At 39.0% G+C, this 20957-nt stretch overlaps 1 protein-coding gene across 2 annotated transcripts in view; it reads left to right on the top strand.

Moving 5' to 3' along the window:
• Positions 1 to 20957, top strand: part of TBC1D14 (TBC1 domain family member 14) — a 75927-nt gene that overhangs the window by 15952 nt on the left and 39018 nt on the right. For both annotated transcript variants that reach the window (XM_074865698.1, XM_074865697.1), the window contains exon 3: positions 6030 to 6150. In XM_074865698.1, the coding sequence (XP_074721799.1) occupies positions 6030 to 6150 (121 nt within the window). The remainder of the gene's footprint in view (positions 1 to 6029; positions 6151 to 20957) is intronic.

Raw genomic sequence — 20957 nt, 5'->3', positions numbered from 1 at the left:
TTTCCAGAAGCAGCTGAAATGAACTTTGACTTGCCTCTGTTTCTTTCCTGCTTCTTAAGAATACATGCAAGTCTTACACTCATTTGAAATTGTTTTTCAAGATAATTTTGTTCTACAAAATCTGAACCTGTTGAACTTTCTCCACTGTCCCTATTTTTCATCAGCTCTACTCATGAGACTGGTAAGTCCTTCCAGTTGTTAATTCGCATGACTATTTAAATTGTTTTGTCTTCTGGAAATAACCTTTGTAATTGAAAAACTAATTAAAATTTGGATGTGAGCATGCATCTTGAGAGCAGGAAATGTTGTATGTGTTTTTAACACTTGTAACAAATTTACTTGCAATTGCACATTAGTTTTGGGTAAATGGAGATAAAAAATTGCATCAGTCTGTGCATGAGTTGGTTCAGTTTCTAGTTAGTTCTTATACATGTTTCTTTACGATTGCCTTTTTTAAGAGTAAGGAACCCATTTCTTTAACACTGACCTAGCATAGAGATTATAGGTGTAAAGTAGCCTACCACAGAGCAGCAATATGCCGGTAGTTCACGTACTGTGGAACTTCATCTAAGGATCCACAGCAAAATAGCTAAAAATCATCAATTTCAGATTTTCTGAAGAACCCAAATACTCTAATCATGAAAAGTCCTAAGTCCTAAGCTCTCATACCCTTTTATTTCAGGCAACTGGTACATCTTGGGAGTTCTGGGGAAAAAAAACAAACAAGCTGTGCACTGCCTGGAAGTCCAGGTGTAGGGTGTGTGTGTGTGCACCAACAGGTGTCAGTGGGGGTGTGTGTGTCTGCCTTGCTCGACTCCACCCTCTGACAGCTACTGTGTTGGAGCCCATCCTTTTTACGTGTTGTTCAAGTGACATGTGCAGGAGAAAGTTACTTGCCTCTGGTGGTGCAGAACTCGAGAGGTATCTCAAGAGTTATCTCACCTGTACGGTGTTGAGCCCAGCCGGCTAGAGAAGACTTTGAGACTTTTCAGGGAGGAGGTTTTCAGCTGACTTTGAGGTCTGGAGTAAATTGGCAGCAGAAACCATGGCAGCACTGTTTCTGTTCCTTTTAGTGGATAGGTTTGTATACTGAACTGGGGGGAGTGGTGGGGAGGGATGACCTTTTGAGAGGTGACCACAGAAGCGGCTAACTTTTCTGTTTGGACAAACCACAGCTGAAATACAGAAAAAGTGAATACTTGAACACTTGTGGAGCAGCCTATGAACTCATCATGTGGCAGTAGTGGCTGGCAGTTGTGTTAGAGCCTTCCTGTCTTTTTAGAAAGAGGATTGGACTGAACTAGATAAACTTTCAGCTTCAATGGTGATGCAGGACTTTATTTAAAAGCATAAACTTGAAAAAGCTGTAATAGATGCTATATGGAGAGGTTTGGCTTCCTTACTTGTTATTGATGTGGTTCTAATTTTTTTTTTTTGACTGAGGCTTTAGCCTGACCATGACAGCACATAAGGCTACATAAATACTGGCAATATATGAATGTGCCATATGTATATATGGCAGCTGTTCAGTAAGTTGATCTTAGCAGTGCTTACGGAAACAAAACGAAATGATTCTTAAGTTTTACTAAAAAATAAGGTTTCCTCATACTGCTGAACTTATCTAACTGGTATTAACTTCCTCTCTTCCCCACAAGGCAGTTGGGCAGATCAGTATACAGTAGTGGTGCAGTATGTGTATGTTGAAGCAAAAGATTGTTCAGTCTCTCTCCTGTATCACAGGATGCTATTTGTATGTATGTAAACGTTAACTCTGGAGTTAGAATTAAATTCTCTTCAGGCAGATAATTCCTCTCCACAGCTCAATTGAAATAACAAGGTTAAAACAGCTGTTTGGTGCCAAATACTTTTTTTAGGGGATTGTGCAAAAGTAATTTCCTGTTTGAAATGTGATCTCAATTTAACTTCCATGCTTGGTTTTCCTGAAATAAGCAGCTGCAGACACTGTGTAAAATAGTTAACGTGTTCAATAGGATTGCAGATGTAACCCATGATTCTTTAATGGCTTCACACTAATGATACTGCAGACGTGATGTATCATGTCGGATATTTCTGTTAATATCCCTGTTGTAAATCAGCATGATGTGCTCTAATGGTTGTGAAGAGGACAGTGAGACTGAGATAATGACCAGCATGTGATCTTTGCTTTCCAGACATGTCAACCCTTTTTACATTCAAGATCTCAAATTAATTTTTGTATCTTAAAGCACTTGTAATTCAACTTTGAGGTATTCTACCCTAGGATTTCTGAGCTCGTCTTTGGAGTGAAGATGTTTGTTTGTTGTGTTGGGTTTTTTTTAAAAAAAATAGAAAATTTTTGCTCCTTATTAACCTGTATTTTCCATTAGGTAAGATATCCTGAAATTACCTTTAGAGAGGAATTTTTTTTTGATGACTTTCATTTACTCAGAAGTAAGACTGCTTAGTACTTTTTTTGAAAATTTTTTTTTTAAATACTTTTTTTTGAAAGCTGTGTAAACATGGGAGGAAGGGAATTCCTTTTTCTGCTGTGGCAGCAGAAAAATGAAAGCTTTTGCTATGAATTATTTGCTCTGATATATACATATGGCAGAAATTTTACAGGAGTTACATATATTAAGGGTCTACTTTCAGTCCAGTAGTCTCAAGTAGTGGCTTTATCAGGATCCTGTGGTGTTGTCTTCATTTATTGCAAAGATCTGCAGAAATTAGACCAAAGAACATTCCACAGTATTTTTTTTCCTTAAGTTTTTTTCTAAAATCAGGTGCAAAAGGAGCAGCATCTCTTCTGCATCTTCTGTGCCAGCCCAACTGTTATGTGGTTTACCTTTGGTTTGTTCCAGTCTGGGGCAGATCAGGGTTTAACAATGTGGTGTGTCCTCAGTCAAAGCAAGAATAGATAGTATTTTGTGGTTCTACCTCTAACTGTGCCAGTTTGTGGCTTTTGATAACGTTATGCCTTTTGGGAGTTTTGAGAGTTTTTGGAGTGCATGAAGAGTGTGGAGATCAGCAAAACACCAGGCCTTAGGCAGAGAGAGAGCAGGGAAAAAGAGTAAGTTGCTCAGTACAGAATGGGAGTGTATATTGACCATGCCCGGTGCTCTCAGTTCAATATATATTTTAAATTTTTGAAAAAAGTGAAACTGAAAATCCCTGCCATAGTACAAAGAGAGGAAGAGATGTCTGGTGCTCTAGAACATACAGTAGTAATCATGCAGACAGAAAAGAGTGAGCTGAGCAAGTGCTGTGCCATCTGCTAGATAAGCTGTAGAACAGATTACTTATTATGATGCTCCCTCTAAAGGGAAAACAGTTAGGATTGCATAATTGAATTAAAAGTGTGAGATTGAGTTTTCAGGTTTAGGTTATCTTATGCAGGCACTTGCAGCAGAGGGCTATTATACTTTATCATTCCAATTCATCTTTATTTTTCTCCGAGGTATTGCTGCTCTTAAAATCCCTCAGAGGAGATTGGGGGGATTGTGCTAGCAACCTCTAATGTGGATAGATAGTGAGAGAAAATTGCCTGTTAGTCCTTTAATTTTCCTGTTATTGCAGTGCTAATGAACTGCGGTGAAAGCCTTTTACTTGCAAAAGAGCATTAGAATGTGCACGGAAGTGTCACACAGGTGTGCCTCCTTATGAGCCTCTTCCAGGTGTCCTGGATGCTAGAAGTTCTTGTTTTCTCTGAAGACAGTATGTGGTCTGGAATTTAGTTTGCTTGCTTCTGAAGTAGTAACAACCTGAAAGAAAACCTTTTGCAGGAACAGCCAGCCTGTCTTTCATTGTGTATCCTATTTACCTTCAGTGGTTTTGATGATGTTATTCCTGTCACGTTTTCCTTTTTATTCTTAGATATATTTTAGAACTTAAAATTTCTCCATTTTAAGTTAACTAAACATATAGATACACAATTAATCTCATGTCTGTTTCTCTTTACATTTATTTCCCTGGTAGCTGTCTCAAACGATCCTATAAATCCTTCATCTCAGGCTGTGTTACATACATGTTATGAATTTGGGCAGAAGTAAAAACATAATTACATGCAGAAGCCCTTCAGGGTGCTAAATGCTCAAACAAAATGAATTCTTTATATTGCCAAGGTGAAGGAATTGCTGGTGAAAATAAAGCAAATTCAACTGAGATATGTTTCTTGGAAGTTGTTTTTATGAAGGTATCTTTTTCCCAGCACTAGCAGTTGCAGCGGTAGCAGTGTAGTCAAACGCGTTGATTAATGCTCTAGTTAGCTTATAAATTTCTAAGTAGCATTACAACTGTGATTATGAGCTACTGGAGAGCTTCATAACGCTGAAATGGAGTATGCTAGTTAGAGACAAAGCAAATCTTTGGTTTTGACAGAGTAGTCTACCTGTAGAATTATAATTTCATGCTTTGAAAAAAGTGGCAAGGGGGAAAACATGGCAGTATGTTTCAACGTTTTCCATGTTGCTGTTCTTTAGTGCTTTCCTTACAATTGTTTCCCCTACATCTTTATACTATTTTTTATTTTATGTGAGGTGGGGTAGGGGAAAACTGAAAGGAGTTTGTAGAAGTACAGTTACTGCTTAGCTTTGACGTCAGTTGTACTGACTTGTGTGATTTCTGGACCTAAACATTTTGTTCTTATCTTTTAATATGATAATCTGTTCCTGGTTTGGGTTTCAAGGTAACTGTACCCTTGTGATATAGAAGCATGTGATCATTTGTGTAAATACATAAATATTTAAGAATCACAGCGCACCCTCTTAACCTTACAGTACGTTCCAGCCCACTCTGATGTTTGTGCCTCAATTTTCTCATATTAAACATTTCTCCTGTATTCCAAGCACAGGAATTGGTTGGTGTGTTTATGATACTGTTCATGTTAGCTGATCCAAAGTGGCCGGGAAAAACAACTTTTTAGTGACCAGGTCATTCCTATTGCAGATGTGTATTCAATCCTTTTAGAACATGAAGCTCAATATAGTTTTATTTCCCAAACTGCCACACTCTATGAATGAGTTTGTACTTGGTGGGTCAACCCCCTGGGCATTAAGGTAGTAAGTAACTAAGGAAAAGCAGTAATGCCAGACTGGAAGCATCTGTGGTATAGTTGCCTGCTGATTGAAGTAGCAAAAATGCTTTTGTCTCAGTGGAATTGTTTGGGTTTTGGTTTTTTTTTTCTTTTAAATGAGGGAGTAAAAGCATATAGTCGAGTTCCCAGGAAAACCTACCACAAGGCATGTAAATAATTGAGCTAACCTGGACATATTTTGAATATTTGCTGAATTTAGACAGTAGGACAAAAGAAAATCTGTTACTTTAATAATCCAGACACGCCATGGGTGTAGAATACCTGTTGTGCTCTTGGAAGAGCTGAGTGCTGCCAAAGGCATGAAGACTGGTCTGTACTGTGTGTCCAGTTTTGGAAAAACATAGTTATGGTGAGAAGACCTAAGTCTGGCATATCACTTTATGATGTAAAAACTAGCAATGTCAATAAAATACCTTAATTTTCAGTGGCTTTGTCTAGCTTTATGACTGTTACTACAGTGTTTAAGCTGGTTAATTTGAGACATTTCAGAGAGACTTCAGAATTAATGTGTTTTGATAGCTGCTTTTAAGGTTATTCAGGAACAATGATCTTATGAAAGCAGATCAAATACAGTAAAAGGCTACTATGTCTGCAACTTTTTTGTGAGGTTTGTTAGTAGTGTGTTGTAACGGGTGGAGAATGTTGATGCAGCAAGAGATTCAGTGTCTTAGTCTTACGTGAAAAGAATGAGGCTGAGTGATCGAGAGGGAGTCTAAAGAAGGCCACTTCTAGAAAGTTACAAGTGAACTTTTTTATCTACTAAAAATTCTTATTTAATGAAGTCCACTTTCTAGTATGGTGATCATACTGCATGGTGTACCTCTTAAGGATAGGAAACAATGCCTGCCAACAACAAGAGGATTTGGAATATGTGATTGGGATATATAAGCAACTTGTCTGTCCTTCTGTTTATTATAATTAATCAACTCTTTTTCTTAATCAAACTTTTTTTTTGTAGGAATTTGTTTACCAGAAAGCAAAGTGCAAGATTTGAAAAACAAAATGATGTGGGATGGAAGTTGTTTGGAAAAGTACCTCTCAGAGAAAACTCACAAAAAGATCCAAAGAAAATACAAAAGGTATTTGTTTAATTCTGTGTTAGGATTAGTGGTGAATGTAGAAGCCAGGTAAGTTTATGATCTGCATATATGACTGTGAAGCGTGTTTGAGTTGCGCACAATTTCTTGGAGAGTATCAAAGAAAGTTCTTAATTGAAATTTTACTTCCATTATAATAGCGTCATTCGAAAGAATGTATTCTACATGGCTATTGAATTGAGTGCTCCATAAAAACATGTACGACTTTGGTATAAAGCATTTCATGTAAAGATTCAAAGTACATGAATGTGTGTTTGTTTTTTATAATCAAGCTTAGTAGGTATTTTGAAAATCTTTCAAATTTCTTTATCTTGTTCTAGCTTTCACTGGTTTATGGCCTTTGTGTCATAGACCCATGCACTTTGAAGGGCAGTTGTGTTCTACCGGGCCTTGGCTTATTTGTGTTAAAATAGTAATGAAAAATACAGAAGTTCAAGATAGAGTGAACATGGTAGAGTGCCAGAAACTTGTGTTGGAAAGCTAGTTTCACCCATTTCTTGTTTTCTGAAGTATTTGCTGTTTGGAATTTAAATTCTCCATGTGTGGGCCTTGATGAAAATTTGGTTACTGACTTGGAATGTTGGAACAATACAACATAGTTCAGGAAAAGTGAATGGAATAATTATTTTTTTTTTCCTTGTACAGTATAGTTCAAAAGAGAGTGTGTATTGAAATTGTTTGTTGAAGTGGATCCTTGAATAGAGAGAAACTTTACAAGCATCAGAAACACCAAAGAATTTGGATTTCTCTCTCCCTTCATTGCTGCTTGACTAGTTTTTGTCTTGGTTTTTATGTGTGTGTCCATTGCTTATATTTGCCAGTAGTTAGATCCATGATTTGTCAAACTTTAGTGGCTGTTTTTGGGGGTGGGGGAAGGGAGTGAAGAGGTTATAGCTATAGCATCATCACATTGTTGTCAACATAACATTTCAGAGGACTGATTCTGTTACCGTAAATTTGGTCTCAAAAGAACCCCCTAAGACTCAGGTTGAAGAAGGCAGGTATTCTTTATTGCAGCACTGGATGCACAGGGGATCATTCCACCTGATGTGCATACCAAAAGACAAAAGCACACTTAGATACAATAAAGGAAACGAATATTCATGTAATTTCTGAGAAGTACACACCTATTTCCAGAGGATCTAATGCATATGTTAATACATTGTGCAAGCGTACTAAAATTTGGGGAAGGGTCTCAGAGGGGCTTCCATGCGGGTTTTCGGTGGTCTGTGATGGTCCCTAGTGGTTGCTGAAGAGGTGTCTTAGTGTCCTTTCCATGAACTCTGAGGTGTTTTTTTTTTTTAATATATGGCCTCATCTTGACTCATTGCTCTGTCTGTGAAGTTTCTCAGCTTTCTTATCTTTGACTACCACAGGTGTCTGTTGGTTTCTCTGCCCTCCCCAGGATGTACCCATCACAGTTGCAAAAATGATGTCCTTGGGTGCATTCTTATCTGAGGCCCCTTACAGCAATTATGTCCTTGGGTGCATTCTTGTCTGAGGCCCTTTACAGCAATTATGTCCTTGGGTGCATTCTTGTCTGAGGCCCCTTACAGCAATTAGCACCAACTGCTTGCAGGCATCAGCTAGCAGACATCAGTTCTACTACAGATCAACCCAATCACAGTGCTAGTGAATCAAATTACCTGCCTTCCCAATGGGGAAAAATCTTGTGAAATCCAACTATGTGGTCAGTAGTTTGAGCTCCTCTAGTGATAAAAAAACATTCTCTTTCAATCTGTCTGTCCTGGTTTTGGCTGGGATAGAGTTAATTTTGCTCCTGGTAGCTGGTACAGTGCTGTGTTTAGGATTTAGTGTGAGAATAATGTTGATAACACACTGACATTTTAGTTGTAGCTAAGTAGTGCTTATCGGAAGTTAAGATTTTTTTCAGTTTCCCATGCTCTGCCAGCAAGCAGGTGCACAAGAAGCTGGGAGGGAGCATGGCCAGGACAGCTGACCCGGGCTAGCCACAGGGATATTCCATACCATAGAATGTTGTGCTCAGTGTATAAACTGGGGGGAGTTGGCTGCTGGGGCATTGGTCAGTGGGTGGTGAGCAATTGCATTGGCATCACTTGTCTTTTCTTGGGTTTTATATATATATCTCTCTTTTAATTATATTTCTTTTCATTACTATTATTACTATGTTTTATTTTAGCTATTAAGCTGTTGTTATCTCAACCTGTGAGTTTTACCCTTTTTTTTTGATCTGCTCCCCATTCCACTGGGAGGGGGGGAGTGAGCAAGCAGCTGTGTGATGCTTAGCTGTTGGCAGGGGTTAAGCCACGACACTGTCTCACTTGGTCTGGGATTTTTGGATTGCACATATGCATTTTATGTGTTTGGGGCTTTTGTCGTATTTCATTCAGTTCTTGCTTCCTTGTTCAAACCACTGTAAGAGTAGGGAGGTTTGTGTGGAGAGATACCATGTAGTAAGAACTTCAAAACCAGCTGCTGTGTGTGAAAGGAGAATGGTGATTTGAAGGACTGTGCTGATTATTTCAGGGTAAAGCGCCCTGGAAATCCGGGTGTGTCATGTGACTGTTCTTAGCTGTAGCCAGGCTGTTAAAGTGAAGTTGAAGCAGCTTTTTGAAGTTGTCACTATGATCAACCATTCCGACTTTATCTACAGCTTGTCTTGATACAATTGACAGTTCCGAAGCGTTCACCAAAGATTTTTAATGACACGATTGAAGAAGCTTAGTAACTGCAGTACTCTACATTACTCATCCGTTCTTTGATAAGTGGATAAACAATTTAACATTTTTGTGATTATTGCTGGTACTGTGAATATTTTTCTTTTACATCCAAACTATCTTACTTCGTGAGTGTTCAGGAACATTACAGCTTTGGTTGTATTAAATTTGTTAGAAAAAAGTAGCTATTAAAGAATTATGTGGTATGGCATCCAGCCATTGGTGAGTTTCTGGCAAGATTGCAAGTCTGAAACAATTGTCTCCCATACCTCTTGGATAACAATAACTAATCCTTCCTAATTTATTTGGCACTTTCCTGAAGTTATTTTTGACATGTAGACTTTGAGACATGAGTAATGTTGTAAAAAAACTAATCGAGCCTCACCAGCATCCAAAAGCACATCCTGATTTAGTTACCCCCCCAGGTTGCTTTGACAATGACAAAGTAGCACTTGTGTTGCAGAGTTTTCTGCCCATTTGGAGGCATGCTTTTAGCCTTTTGATTTGTGCCTAAAGAACTTGCATATGTGTAAGTGTAGGAGGTGACAGCATATGGCTATTGGAATGCTGCCTGTTGGCCAACACCAGTTCCTTCTCCTTTCTGGAAGAAGGGGTACTAGGCCAGAAGAATAAATGTTCTGGCTCTATTTCTGCCTTGAGGCATGTATTTTATGTCCAAGGTCAGAAAAGTAGGCGCTTGAAAGATCCTTATCTTAGGTATTGAAGAATTTGGGGGTAGGCAGTGAAATGTAGAAGTCAGGGAAGAAGATGGCTGTGGTCAAGGTAAATGGTTGGTGTTGTAGTAAATTGTTTCAGTGTCTGCACTTTTTCCTGTGGGGCATGAAACAAGGTGCCTAAAGTATTTTTTTTTTTACAGGTGTCTATTGTCATTCTCCCAGTCTCTGTCCTCTGGCTGAGGAGGCTGGATTCCCTCAATACAACTAGTCTTGCTATTAAAGACTGAGGCAAAGAAGGCATTAAGCACCTCAGCCTTTTCCTCATCACTTGTTACCATGTTTCCTCCTGTGTCTAGCAGGGGATGGAGGCTCTCCCTGGTCTTTCTTCTGCTGCTCACATACTTATAGAAACATTTCTTGTTGTCCTTGATTGCTGAAGCCAGAGTAATTTCCAGCTGGGCTTTAGACCTCCTGATTTCCACCCTGCATAGCCTCACAGCCTCTTTGTAATCACTGTGATTTTGGGGCCAGTCCTGTTTTAACATCTTTATTGATGATCTGGACAAGGGGATCGAGTGCACCCTCAGTAAGTTTGCAGATGACACCAAGTTGGGGGTTTTGATCTGCTTGAGGGTAGGGAGGCTCTGCAGAGAGACCTGGACAGGCTGGAGCGATGGGCTAAGGCCAACTGTATGAGCTTCAATAAGGCCAAATGCCGGGTGCTGCACTTGGGCCACAACAACCCCCAGCAGCGCTACAGGCTTGGGGAGGAGTGGCTGGAGAGCTGCCAGTCAGAGAGGGACCTGGGGGTGTTGACTGACAGCCGGCTGAACATGAGCCAGCAGTGTGCCCAGGTGGCCAAGAAGGCCAATGGCATCCTGGCTTGTATCAGAAATAGAGTGGCCAGCAGGGGCAGGGAAGGGATCTTACCCCTGTATTTGGCACTGGTGAGGCCGCACCTCGATTCCTGTGTTCAGTTTTGGGCCCCTCACTACAAAAAGGACATTGAATGACTCGAGCGTGTCCAGAGAAGGGCAACGAAGCTGGTGAAGGGTCTGGAGCACATGTCGTACGAGGAGCGGCTGAGGGAACTGGGGTTGTTTAGTCTGGAGAAGAGGAGGCTGAGGGGAGACCTCATCGCCCTCTACAACTACCTGAAAGGAGGTTGCAGAGAGCTGGGGATGAGTCTCTTTAACCAAGTAATAAGTGATAGAACAAGAGGTAATCACCAGGGAAGGTTTAGACTGGATATTAGGAAGCATTTCTTTCCAGAACGGGTTGTTAGGCGTTGGAATGGGCTGCCCGGGGAGGTGGTGGAGTCCCCATCCCTGGAGGTGTTTAAGAGTAGGGTCGACATAGCGCTGAGGGATATGGTGTAGTTGGGAACTGTCAGTGTTGGGTTGATGGTTGGACTGGATGATCTTCAAGGTCTTTTCCAACCTAGACGATTCTGTGATTATGTAATTGTCTGTGCTTTATGTATGCTTTACTTGAAATTAGGCTTGATTTTTTTTTTTTTAAATTAATTTTCTTTCCAGAAGTGCTGGGGCCTTCCTTAAAGCTCAGTGCAATGGGAGTTACACTTGCATTATGTGAAATCCACTATAACCACTAGGTGCCCTGAGAAGCTGATTGATTGGGGATGCAACGTTGGTGACAGTTTTGGAGCTTGAGACTCCATATCTTGATCACCAGCGTTTCATGACTTGACTACCACACTGTCTTAGATGTGAAAAACATTGTGGAACATTCTTACAGGAACTTGTCAGTATGGGAGCTGGGTCTTGAGGACTAGGCCGTGAACAATGGTGGCAACATTGTAATTGTCAGCTCTACGATTGAGTGAAGTGTGTAGAGGACACAGTTCTAGTGGAAAATGCCACCCAGACAGAAGGGACTAATTCATAAGTATTCTTTTAACACAGCACTGTGTGTTAAGTTCCTATACACTTCAGGAAAATGAAACTGGAGGGAGAAAAGGGAGGGTCAGTTTTTGGGACATTGTGGGCAGTCAGCAGGGTTTTGAAACCAACTGTCTGTTGATCTCTTGAGCTAACATAGTGATTCATAGCAGCAGTCACCTGTCACTCCATACCATACATTTCTGATATATTAACAACTGGACTTGTGCAGACTTGATGAGAAATAATTAGACATTGCTCATGTGCTGCTGGCCACAATTTTCGTGAGTATTGTTTCTTTCTGTAGTACATTTTATTCTATCTTCTGTATGTGCAGGTTTATCTGTCTTGATTCATAGGATTCAGTACTCTGACAGACTTATTTTCTAATGTTTTGTGCTGCTGACGTGATGTACAAAAGAATTGTGTGTTGGTATGCCCTTTTGTAACTAACTTTTCATCACTCTGCCTCTTGAGTATTCATCTGGATTTGTACTGAAGAGATACTCGGTGCCCTTAAAGGGTTTTCGTACCTATTTGCTGGTGGCAGGAAACGGTCGGGCTTCTGAGAGTGTTACGTGAGATGCCTCACGTTTGGGAAAGGGTGGAGATACAGACTGTGCTGTGCTTTTGAGCTTGAGCCTCTGCCTCCTGTTCCATTTCCTGCCTCTGTTGATGCTGGTACTTGAAACAGGGGTTGTTTATCGAGTAAGAGCCTTTCCACTGTCTGAGTGCTCAGGCTTGACTCATTGATTCTTTTCAGGGGAAAAGAAAAAATCCAAACTTATTCATACCATAGAGTTCAGGTCTTACTGCAAATTGTCTGCTCAGAGTGATGTTATTGTTTATGTGGTGAAACACTCATTAGCCCATAGGTTGTAGGAGACTCAATCTATCTAATTGCAGAGGCTCTTGAATAGTGTTTCTATTAGCAAAATCTTGGTCTAAGTTTATTCTGAAAGGCAACTTAAAGGAAAGGTCATAAATTCTTCATTGTGATTTTTACTTGGTTGTGGTTTCCCATCTTGAAAAAAGGAAGAAATAAAATTGAAGTGGCATGTAACTTGTTTAGGCTATCAGAAGTTCTTTGGATTATCAAAGATGCCACAAAATAGCCTGACCATAGTAGTAGCTATGGTTATCATTTTCTGTTTGTATCAGTCCTCGAGTTTCACGTACCTGGGGACATCTATTTGATTGTACTTGCTTGGTATGAAGCTCTTTGTGCACAGGAACTAACATGACTGAGCCACCAAGCAGTCCTTTCTCAGGTCAGCTTCTTTTGCTTCTGGACAGACATTAAAGAAATCCTTTGTGCCAGGTCACTAATTAGAGCCCTGTCACTGTCCCATTAATTTGGCTGTAGAGTCCTGTAGGGAGTTCATTGGTATGTTCATCATTCCATCTTCTGATACCTTTATCATATGGAGGAAAGATTATTTTTTTTCCACAACAAGATGAACAAAGTTGACTGCAAACTTAAATAGTCTTGTGAAAGGTAAGGATGATGTGTTTCTGTGCACATTTTTTGAACTTACATAAAGGGAACAATCTTTAAAATACATTCTTACTGTACATTGTTCCAATACTTCCCCCTAATAATCTTGTCTGAGATTGAAAGAAATTTGCAAGAAAGAAGCAGAAAAAAGTAATTGAACTGCAAAGTGGGTAAAAATTGATCTTAGAAATAACCAGTTTTTACTTCCTTCTTGCCTTCTACTTGTAAAATAAATAAATAAATGATGAAAACTCCAGACCCTCAAACTTCTCTTGCTGTTCACAAGTTGAATGTTGTTATACTATGACTGGAGATGGCTGTACGTACAGAACTGAGCCAGGCACAATATGAAAGGAAAAGTAGCATTTTTTTTTTCCTCTGACCAAAAGAATAGTCAGACAGGTTTTTGAGCTCATAAGCCTTTTCTCAAGTCCTATAAAAACTCTTCTGACAGCCCTCATTTGTTGAACTAATGTATATATGGCATAGCATCGTATTGTATTTTAACAATGTGGGAATTAAAATCACTCCAGCTAAGTTGTTGTTTGTCCTATTTTTAATGATGACAATATACATGAATATTAGTCTTTTGGTTAAGAATCAATATTGGCATATGCTAAAGTTGAATTGCTTTGCATGGTTACTAAGAGCTTTTGTACAGCTTTTTTCCAGTTAAATTTTTAAAGCTTAAAAGCTGTCAGAAAAAAGTAATCTCATCCGAGAAGCTGGAAGTGCATTTACAGTGCAGGTTTACATGATTAATTTTTTGTATCAATTATCTTTAGGAATCCTGCTCGAGCAGAACCGGTTATGTCAGTTGCTTTTGTAATTGATGTGTGAAAATGCACTAAAAGACAGATGACAGTACTTCACTGAGAATAAACACTGAAGTTAAATTATCTTCCCTTCCAGTGGACTATAGAACTGAGCTAGACTTTGCAGCCACTTTCTTTCAGGAACTCTTTTCAAGATTAGTAAGAACAGCAGATATAAATACTGTATGTTTGCAACTTCTTTCTTTTTTTTCCCAGTGGTTTTGTTAGTGAACGTTCTTGAAAAATAAATTCCTTTAAATATTCAAGAAGAGGTAAAATTGTTCTCAGCATATCATTTGGTTGTCTGCTCTCATGTGATCAGTCTTCACAGAACTTGTTTGCAACTGGCCAGTCGGGATCTTGTGTATTAACAGACTAATGTATATAGAGAAAAGTCATATTTTAGCTATATCCAAGAGACATGTTACAGCTGTCTTTCCCAAAGGAGCAGTTTAAATGAAATTACTTTTTTTAATAGCATATATACCTTCTTTTTTTCTGTAATAGGAAAATCAATTTTTCAATCAGTGTAATTTTTTTCCCTTCCAAATCTGTGACCCTATGAAGACTGTTCAATTTAACTGTATGAATTCCATAAGAGTAAGAGCTCAATGGAATGTCTTTGTTTTCTTTGAGTTTCAATACCAGAAAAATTCAGCACATACAACACTTGAGGCCTTTCAGTAACAATCTTTACCCATAAATTCAGGTCTAAATATTTTAGGATCTCATTTGCTGACATTCCGTATCAGAATATTTAGAATTTCTAATGGCAGTTCCTTACTAATAAAAAGTAGCTATGATTTTTAACCTAGGGATTGTCACCTTCCCAAACTTTCAAGGATTTATTTTTTGAAAGCCACAGTGCTCTCTTGTGGGGGGTGGGGAGACTTTTTCTTTTAGGATTCAAATAAATTAATTACTGGTCGGTTGGATTCCTGCCATGAAGCCACCAATGATGAAAACAGTCTGCCCACCTCAGGTGCAGTGGAAAACTACCGGGGTTTATGTGCAGCTGTGGGTAACAAGTTTGTGTGAGGCCCAGGGAGCAGATTCCAGGCATGCTGTAGGTGGAGTGGCAGCATAAGAGCTCATCGTCAGGCTTTCCAGCACACCTTGCCTGTTCTGCCCTTACCACTACAACAAAGTCATTTGAGCCAGACTGTTCAGCCTTGATGATCACATTAATACAATATTGCTTCTATCATACAACCTGCCCAGCAGTGTGTTCTCACTCCCTCCTACCAAACTGGTTTGGTTTTGTTTTGTTTTGGTTTTTTTTTTCTGATCATTCCTGTATTTGTTTCTTTTGAGGAGGGGGGAGATGGAGAAGTCTTATTCTTTTTTGGTACCAATGCTAAAATTTCCCAACTGGGCTGTCTTCAGCTGGAGACACAACAGGCTTTCTTTTAGGAGTGGTGCACTAACAGGAAATAATGATTTACCAATTATATTTTTCTGTAATAATTAGATCATGACTATACATGGGATCACCATTCCAGTCGATTAAAATCAATTGTACTTAAGAGGCTTGCTCTGCACCATATGATAAAGTGAAAATGAGCTCTTGAAACAGCTAAATACATTGCTTGGCTCATAGGTGATGCTTTTTTATGGGATAAATAGTTGAGCCTATAACAGTACTCTAGGAAGAATCTTCATAAGTTGATTTGGGTCAGTTATCACTCAGGTTGCTCTTCACTTGATTTTCTTTTTTTTTTTTTTTTTAAACAATAGTCCTAAATGATTGATAAGACCACTTTACTCAAAGTCTGTTTTTTGGCTTGAACCTATTAGGTGGAAAAGTGTTGCACCCAGCAAGAAATACTGAAAGAAATTACAACCCATGCTTCAGACAGGCAGTGATGAAAGCTCCTGTTGAGAGCTGCATGTTTTATCCAGGGTGGAAAAAAAAACCCCACCAAACCAGAGAAAAGTCTTCTGACTGCTGACGTGGAGGTTCTTGTGCAGCTCCGTGTGCAAGGGCACTCCAGATGGAAGCTGTGCAGCATGGCTGGCTGGTGCCACATGTTCTACATCTGCAGCCCTCTGCTGATGGGTGGCAGTTGTCTAAAAATACTGAGCTTTTCTAAGCGTTTTGTGTTCAGATGGTCCATTCAGGGCTTTTTGAAGAGGAAGTGGTTGGTTCAAGCTGGCTGCTGATTCTGGGGGGAGCTAGATCTATGATTTTGCATAATGCATTGTCTTCTGCTCATACGAGCTTGTCTTTGGACAGATCACTGGATAAATCATTGTGACTAATGGCTATAGCTGTTAATGATGGGGTGAGTGTTTGCATGTAGACTTCTTTCACACTTTAAAGCATTCTAGGCTATAAAAGGTGTAGTGCATTTTTTCTGTTCTGCAGTAGAAGTCCTAGGGTGTAAATGAGTCATTTCCTGTGTTCTCCTCCTCTGGGTTCATTTCTACTCGTCAGCCTTCAAAAAAGGCAGGATTTAGATCTGTCATAGTGTGCCTGAGTTCCTTTTTTTAAGAACAAAGAAACAAAAGCATAGTTGCAGTGCAAGAAGGCATACTTACTGTGGTTAGTTTAAAACTGACCTATGCTTATTCTTGTTGCAATTTCTAGAAATAAAGGCATAACTCTAATCTTTCCACTTAAGGATTATAACCCAAAACTTGCAAGTTGCCTTAATGCACTGCTATTTCATGTCTGTCTTCTGATCGAATTAAAAATATTATTTTATTGTAATCATATGTAGAGAGCATCTAATTATTGTGAAAGTAAACAAAAATAGAGAAAAGAAACCTGGTTTGTCACTGAAGTCCTAAAATATTTTTTTTTCCAAGAACTGTGCTAGATAGATTATTCAGCAATTCCAGTTGACTGTATTACTCTACAAAGAGTGTGTTGCCCTTGACTTGAAAATTACCTGCCTCAAATAAATCTACTATCATATTTAAACAGATAAAGCAAGAGTAATAGCTCCCATCCTCAGTAAATGAAGGGCTAATTTAATACTATGGCAGAAGGGGATTGTTCCTGAGTATTTTAATAATAAAAGAATGTAATATGACCCACCCAAGTATCATAATCTAGCAGACTCTAGCTGCCAAAGTGCTGCTTTTGATGCTATTGGAACTTCTTCCCTTATGTTGTGAACCTGTGAAAGCACAAAATAGGTTACGAATGTCATGCTAATAGAAAGTACAAGCTTTGACTATCAGTTTTAACAGTTATGACAAGCTACAAAATATGTTTTGAAAGGAAGTGAGAAGTTGGTTTTCTTCCTTTTCCAGTTTTAAAGCTCTTGTTTTAGTTTTATCTCTCTTTAAAACTCCTCACAAATTGTCCGGGTCAAAAGGCCTTGGAAGCTGGAGGGATCCTAAATAGGTGTAACAGGTGGTGTTTAAGGATAGGTGTTCTTCTTTCTGGCATGAAGATACTAAATAGAAGCATAAGCTTTGTTAGATGGCTATTGCAGTTAAAATATCAGCTGACTACTCTGTACTGAAGGGCCTGTTTCATTGCCAGTGGTATGTTTCAGGGGAAATGGAGTAAGTTTAAAGTTGTCCAGTGAGATGGTAAACTTTGTCTGTTGTAACTGAAACAGTTACTTTGTAGCCCAAGTTGATGCTTAGCATTAGGTGGAATATAAATTCACATGGCACAAGATTATTTTTAAATGCAGGAAGCCACAAATTCATGGAAAAGTGCTTCACTTCTGAGGATGAAGTACACAGCTCTTCCTACCCCCAAAATTTCAAGGCCAGGGAAGACAACTTTTCAGAACCTGATACATTGGTGGAAGTTTGTTCTCATTTTTTATTAAATGAGAATCCAACATGCAGCTGTCATTTGTGTGTCTGCTAGTGCTTACAGATAGATACTTAAACACCTACATCGTTGTGTAGCCAGTAAGTTTTTTCAGTGTAGTAACCTTCCACCATCCATGCTGATAAATAACACACAGGAGGTTTTTGGAATTTTTTTTTTTCCCCCATGGGTTTTTTGAATGCAAATAGAAGTCCTGTAGAGAGAGCGAGCCTGGAAATATTGGCACATACTCCAGAAAGTTGCATCACACAAACACTTGGCAAAACATTTACTATGAAGCAAAGCTGGAGATAAATCCTTACAGGTGTGTTAGCCTCCAAATGTTGTGGTGGGACTCCCTATCCTAACAGGAGACTAGAATTTGCATTGCTAAAATGTAAAATTGAGAAAACTTTGCTAGACTGCAATATTTTATTTTTGTGTTAAGCAGAAGCAAGCTCCCAAGAAACCTGACCCAAAGGTTTTCTTTGTCTGTCTTCCAGTTTATACATTCAAACTTCATCTAAAATTAAAGAATGGGGGGAGGTGAAGGTTTTGAAAGGCTCTTACCATGCTCACTAGCAACAGCAAACAAAGCTGATGTTCTTTGGCTCTGCAAATGAATGAAGTTACTGTATGCATGTTACTGGAAACTCTGAGGATCCAGATGTAAGGATTTTAAAAAGCCAGACTGGTACTTTTTCCTTAAGTGTCTTTCTGAAGTAAGACTGTAAAAATATTTTGTCAAATTTTATGTTCTCATTCTCCCTCTCTTTCTCAGAGGACACTTGATCTCATTTTTCAATATGATTTTATTACACATTTTTTGTGCCTGTTAGTAATCTCCACATAAAAATTTTCTTTTACTCTACTGAGAAGTTCTCTTTCGCATGACAAAGTTCAGTCGAAACAGTTTTATGAATATTAAAGCCTGGAAATGGTCATCGCTTTAAGATAGACTATGAAGATATGTTGCCTTCCTTCACACATTTTATTTATATTTGTGTGTAGCTTTACAACTTAAGGTTCAGTTATGAGAAGAGATGAGACTGCAGCTTTTTAAAGAAGATTATATTCAGGAAAAGTTACATGCTGATACAGTTTTTTTGTACAATTAAACATAATATGCACAGAAGTCCACCAATCCGAACAGATGATGAGACATACGAAACATACTGTCAGTGTAAGTACAAAAGAAGCTTTTGTTAGACATGTAAGAAATTGGCACCAGTAACTGCTTCAAGGGTAGTTTCAGGGATCAGAGAAGTAAACATGGATGTAGAAAACCACTCAGAAGCTTCAGTGCAATAGACTTGTCACCTCAATTTTCTGTCATTTCAAAGGGTAGACAAGTATCAAACTTGAAAAGGTCAGAAATCCTTAGAGATGCACAAATCTTGATAAGGAAGCAGAATCAAAATTAGTGGAGGGATTTGAAAAGCAGGGAGGGAAGTGGAATGGTTAAAAGTATCAAGCAAAGTACCTTTTCTCACACTGGTTTGGTGTACCTACTGAAGTCATGTAGCTGAATACAAGCCTGCACATACTTGCCTACATAGACAGCTGTTTGCAAACAAAAATAGTAACTGTGCTGTGGTGGATATCTGAACAGCATAATAATATGAGGAGTTGTGCATGGGCACACCCATTCTTGGATGACTTTATGCTGTCTTGAAGATTGCAAGTACCTGAGGTCATATTTGCAAGATAAAATGCCATATTCCTGTGACTCCTTTCCTATATCCTGGAGTTAACCCGATCCTTTGGCCACTTCAGAATGGTGTCAGCATGAAGCTGGTGCGGCATAGAGAGTCCTTTTATTTGTGTCTCACTCAGAATGAGGGGGATATTTCTGACACGCTCTTCAGCCAGACTGAAGAGCATGTTATTTGAGACTAGATAGGAAAGATAAGTTTTCTTCTGCAACATCAGCACTAGTGTGAAATGGTTGGAAGAAGTTGCTGAGAGATTATTTGGAAGGGTATGGTGCTGAGGCTATACAGAAAACTGAGGTGGGGAGATCAGTGAGTGGACATACAGTTTATGTAAAATTATGTTTTTACATGAAGTCCATATCCAGTGTAATCGCAGTCCCTGGAAGTGACATTTAAGGGATATGCTGAAAACAGGTGTTGGTAGTATTTTATTCTGACAGATGTTCATTTAAAAAAAAAAAAAAATCATTTAGCTTGTATTCTCTTGCTCAAGCATTTACCAGGTGCTTGCCCTGCCGGAAGCCTTTCTGGTAGGTGTTTCCACTTGTTTGATACTGCAGTATATCAGTATATAGGCAGACTGTGCACATGCTTATATATGCAGATTACATTACCTCCTTTTCAGTAGTAGGGTTTTTTTGTTACTGTGACTCATATCGGAGTCTCTTGTAACAGCATGCTGTACAATCTCATTAAAGATCCCACATTTGACAATAAAGAGCTGTTCTTAAGCTGCGTGGTTCATAGGTAAGCTTTGTCTCTCAGAGTACTTCAAATACAAGGAAATATTCTAGGTTCCTTGATTTTTAATAAAGCATGTCACTCTATATGAAGCAAAAAGCACTTAAATTATTTACATACAGCACAAATGAAATGTGAACCCTGAGGGTGAGAATCATCTGATACGTAGCACGCTGCATGATTAGAGGTGACAGACTCCAAAACAGCAAACTGTTATTCTTTCTTGGAAGACCTAACTTGGCCTTATCTAGGCTTAGGTTTTAAATGTTCCTTAATTTGATGCCTCTGTTGCTCAAAATATGATGCTATAAAAATACATACACATAAAAAGTGTTAAAATAGCCCAGTGGCTGGAGCACAGGACTGCAAAGCAGAGTATGTGGCTTCCAGTTCTCTCTTTACTGTTAACCTTTTGGAAGTTCTGTGCGTTATTTTATTCGTTTAACTTCAGTGTAAGTGTGTGAGACCACAGTTGCAAGCCCAAGCTCTGAATCACCTGTAATCAGAAGAGACAAGTAGATGCTTCTCAGGGGAAAAGGGGGAAATTTCAGAGCACTTGAAGTGATGCCTAAAAACAGGTAGTGTGAGGTTTTCCTCATGTGAACTGGCCATAGCGTCTTACCCTTACATTGTTTAAGCATTCCTCGATTGTTAAGTAGGGAACAGGGGAATACTGTGGTACTAAAGACAAGAAGGATATCTTGGTGGAAGATAAAACTTCACACACACGATGTTATTTCAATCAAGTTCTGTCATCACATTGATATCTTCTGCTCTAGTATCCTTTCTGTAACATAAGAGGATTAAATATATATATAGATGAGTAAAGCAAGTAGGACTGATAGTTCTTGAACCACTAATTAATTGTAGAACTTGCCAGATCACTTTGGCAAAGTGTACAGGTTGAGTGTGCACCTTGGCTTTCTCAGGTTGTTAGATCAGTAACTAATAGACTAATTGCGTTT

Source organism: Strix uralensis, chromosome 4 (assembly GCF_047716275.1).
Source record: "Strix uralensis isolate ZFMK-TIS-50842 chromosome 4, bStrUra1, whole genome shotgun sequence".
NCBI classification, from domain to species: Eukaryota; Metazoa; Chordata; class Aves; order Strigiformes; family Strigidae; genus Strix; species Strix uralensis.
Note: the sequence above shows the minus strand (reverse complement) of the source record. Positions and strands in the feature narration are given on the sequence as shown.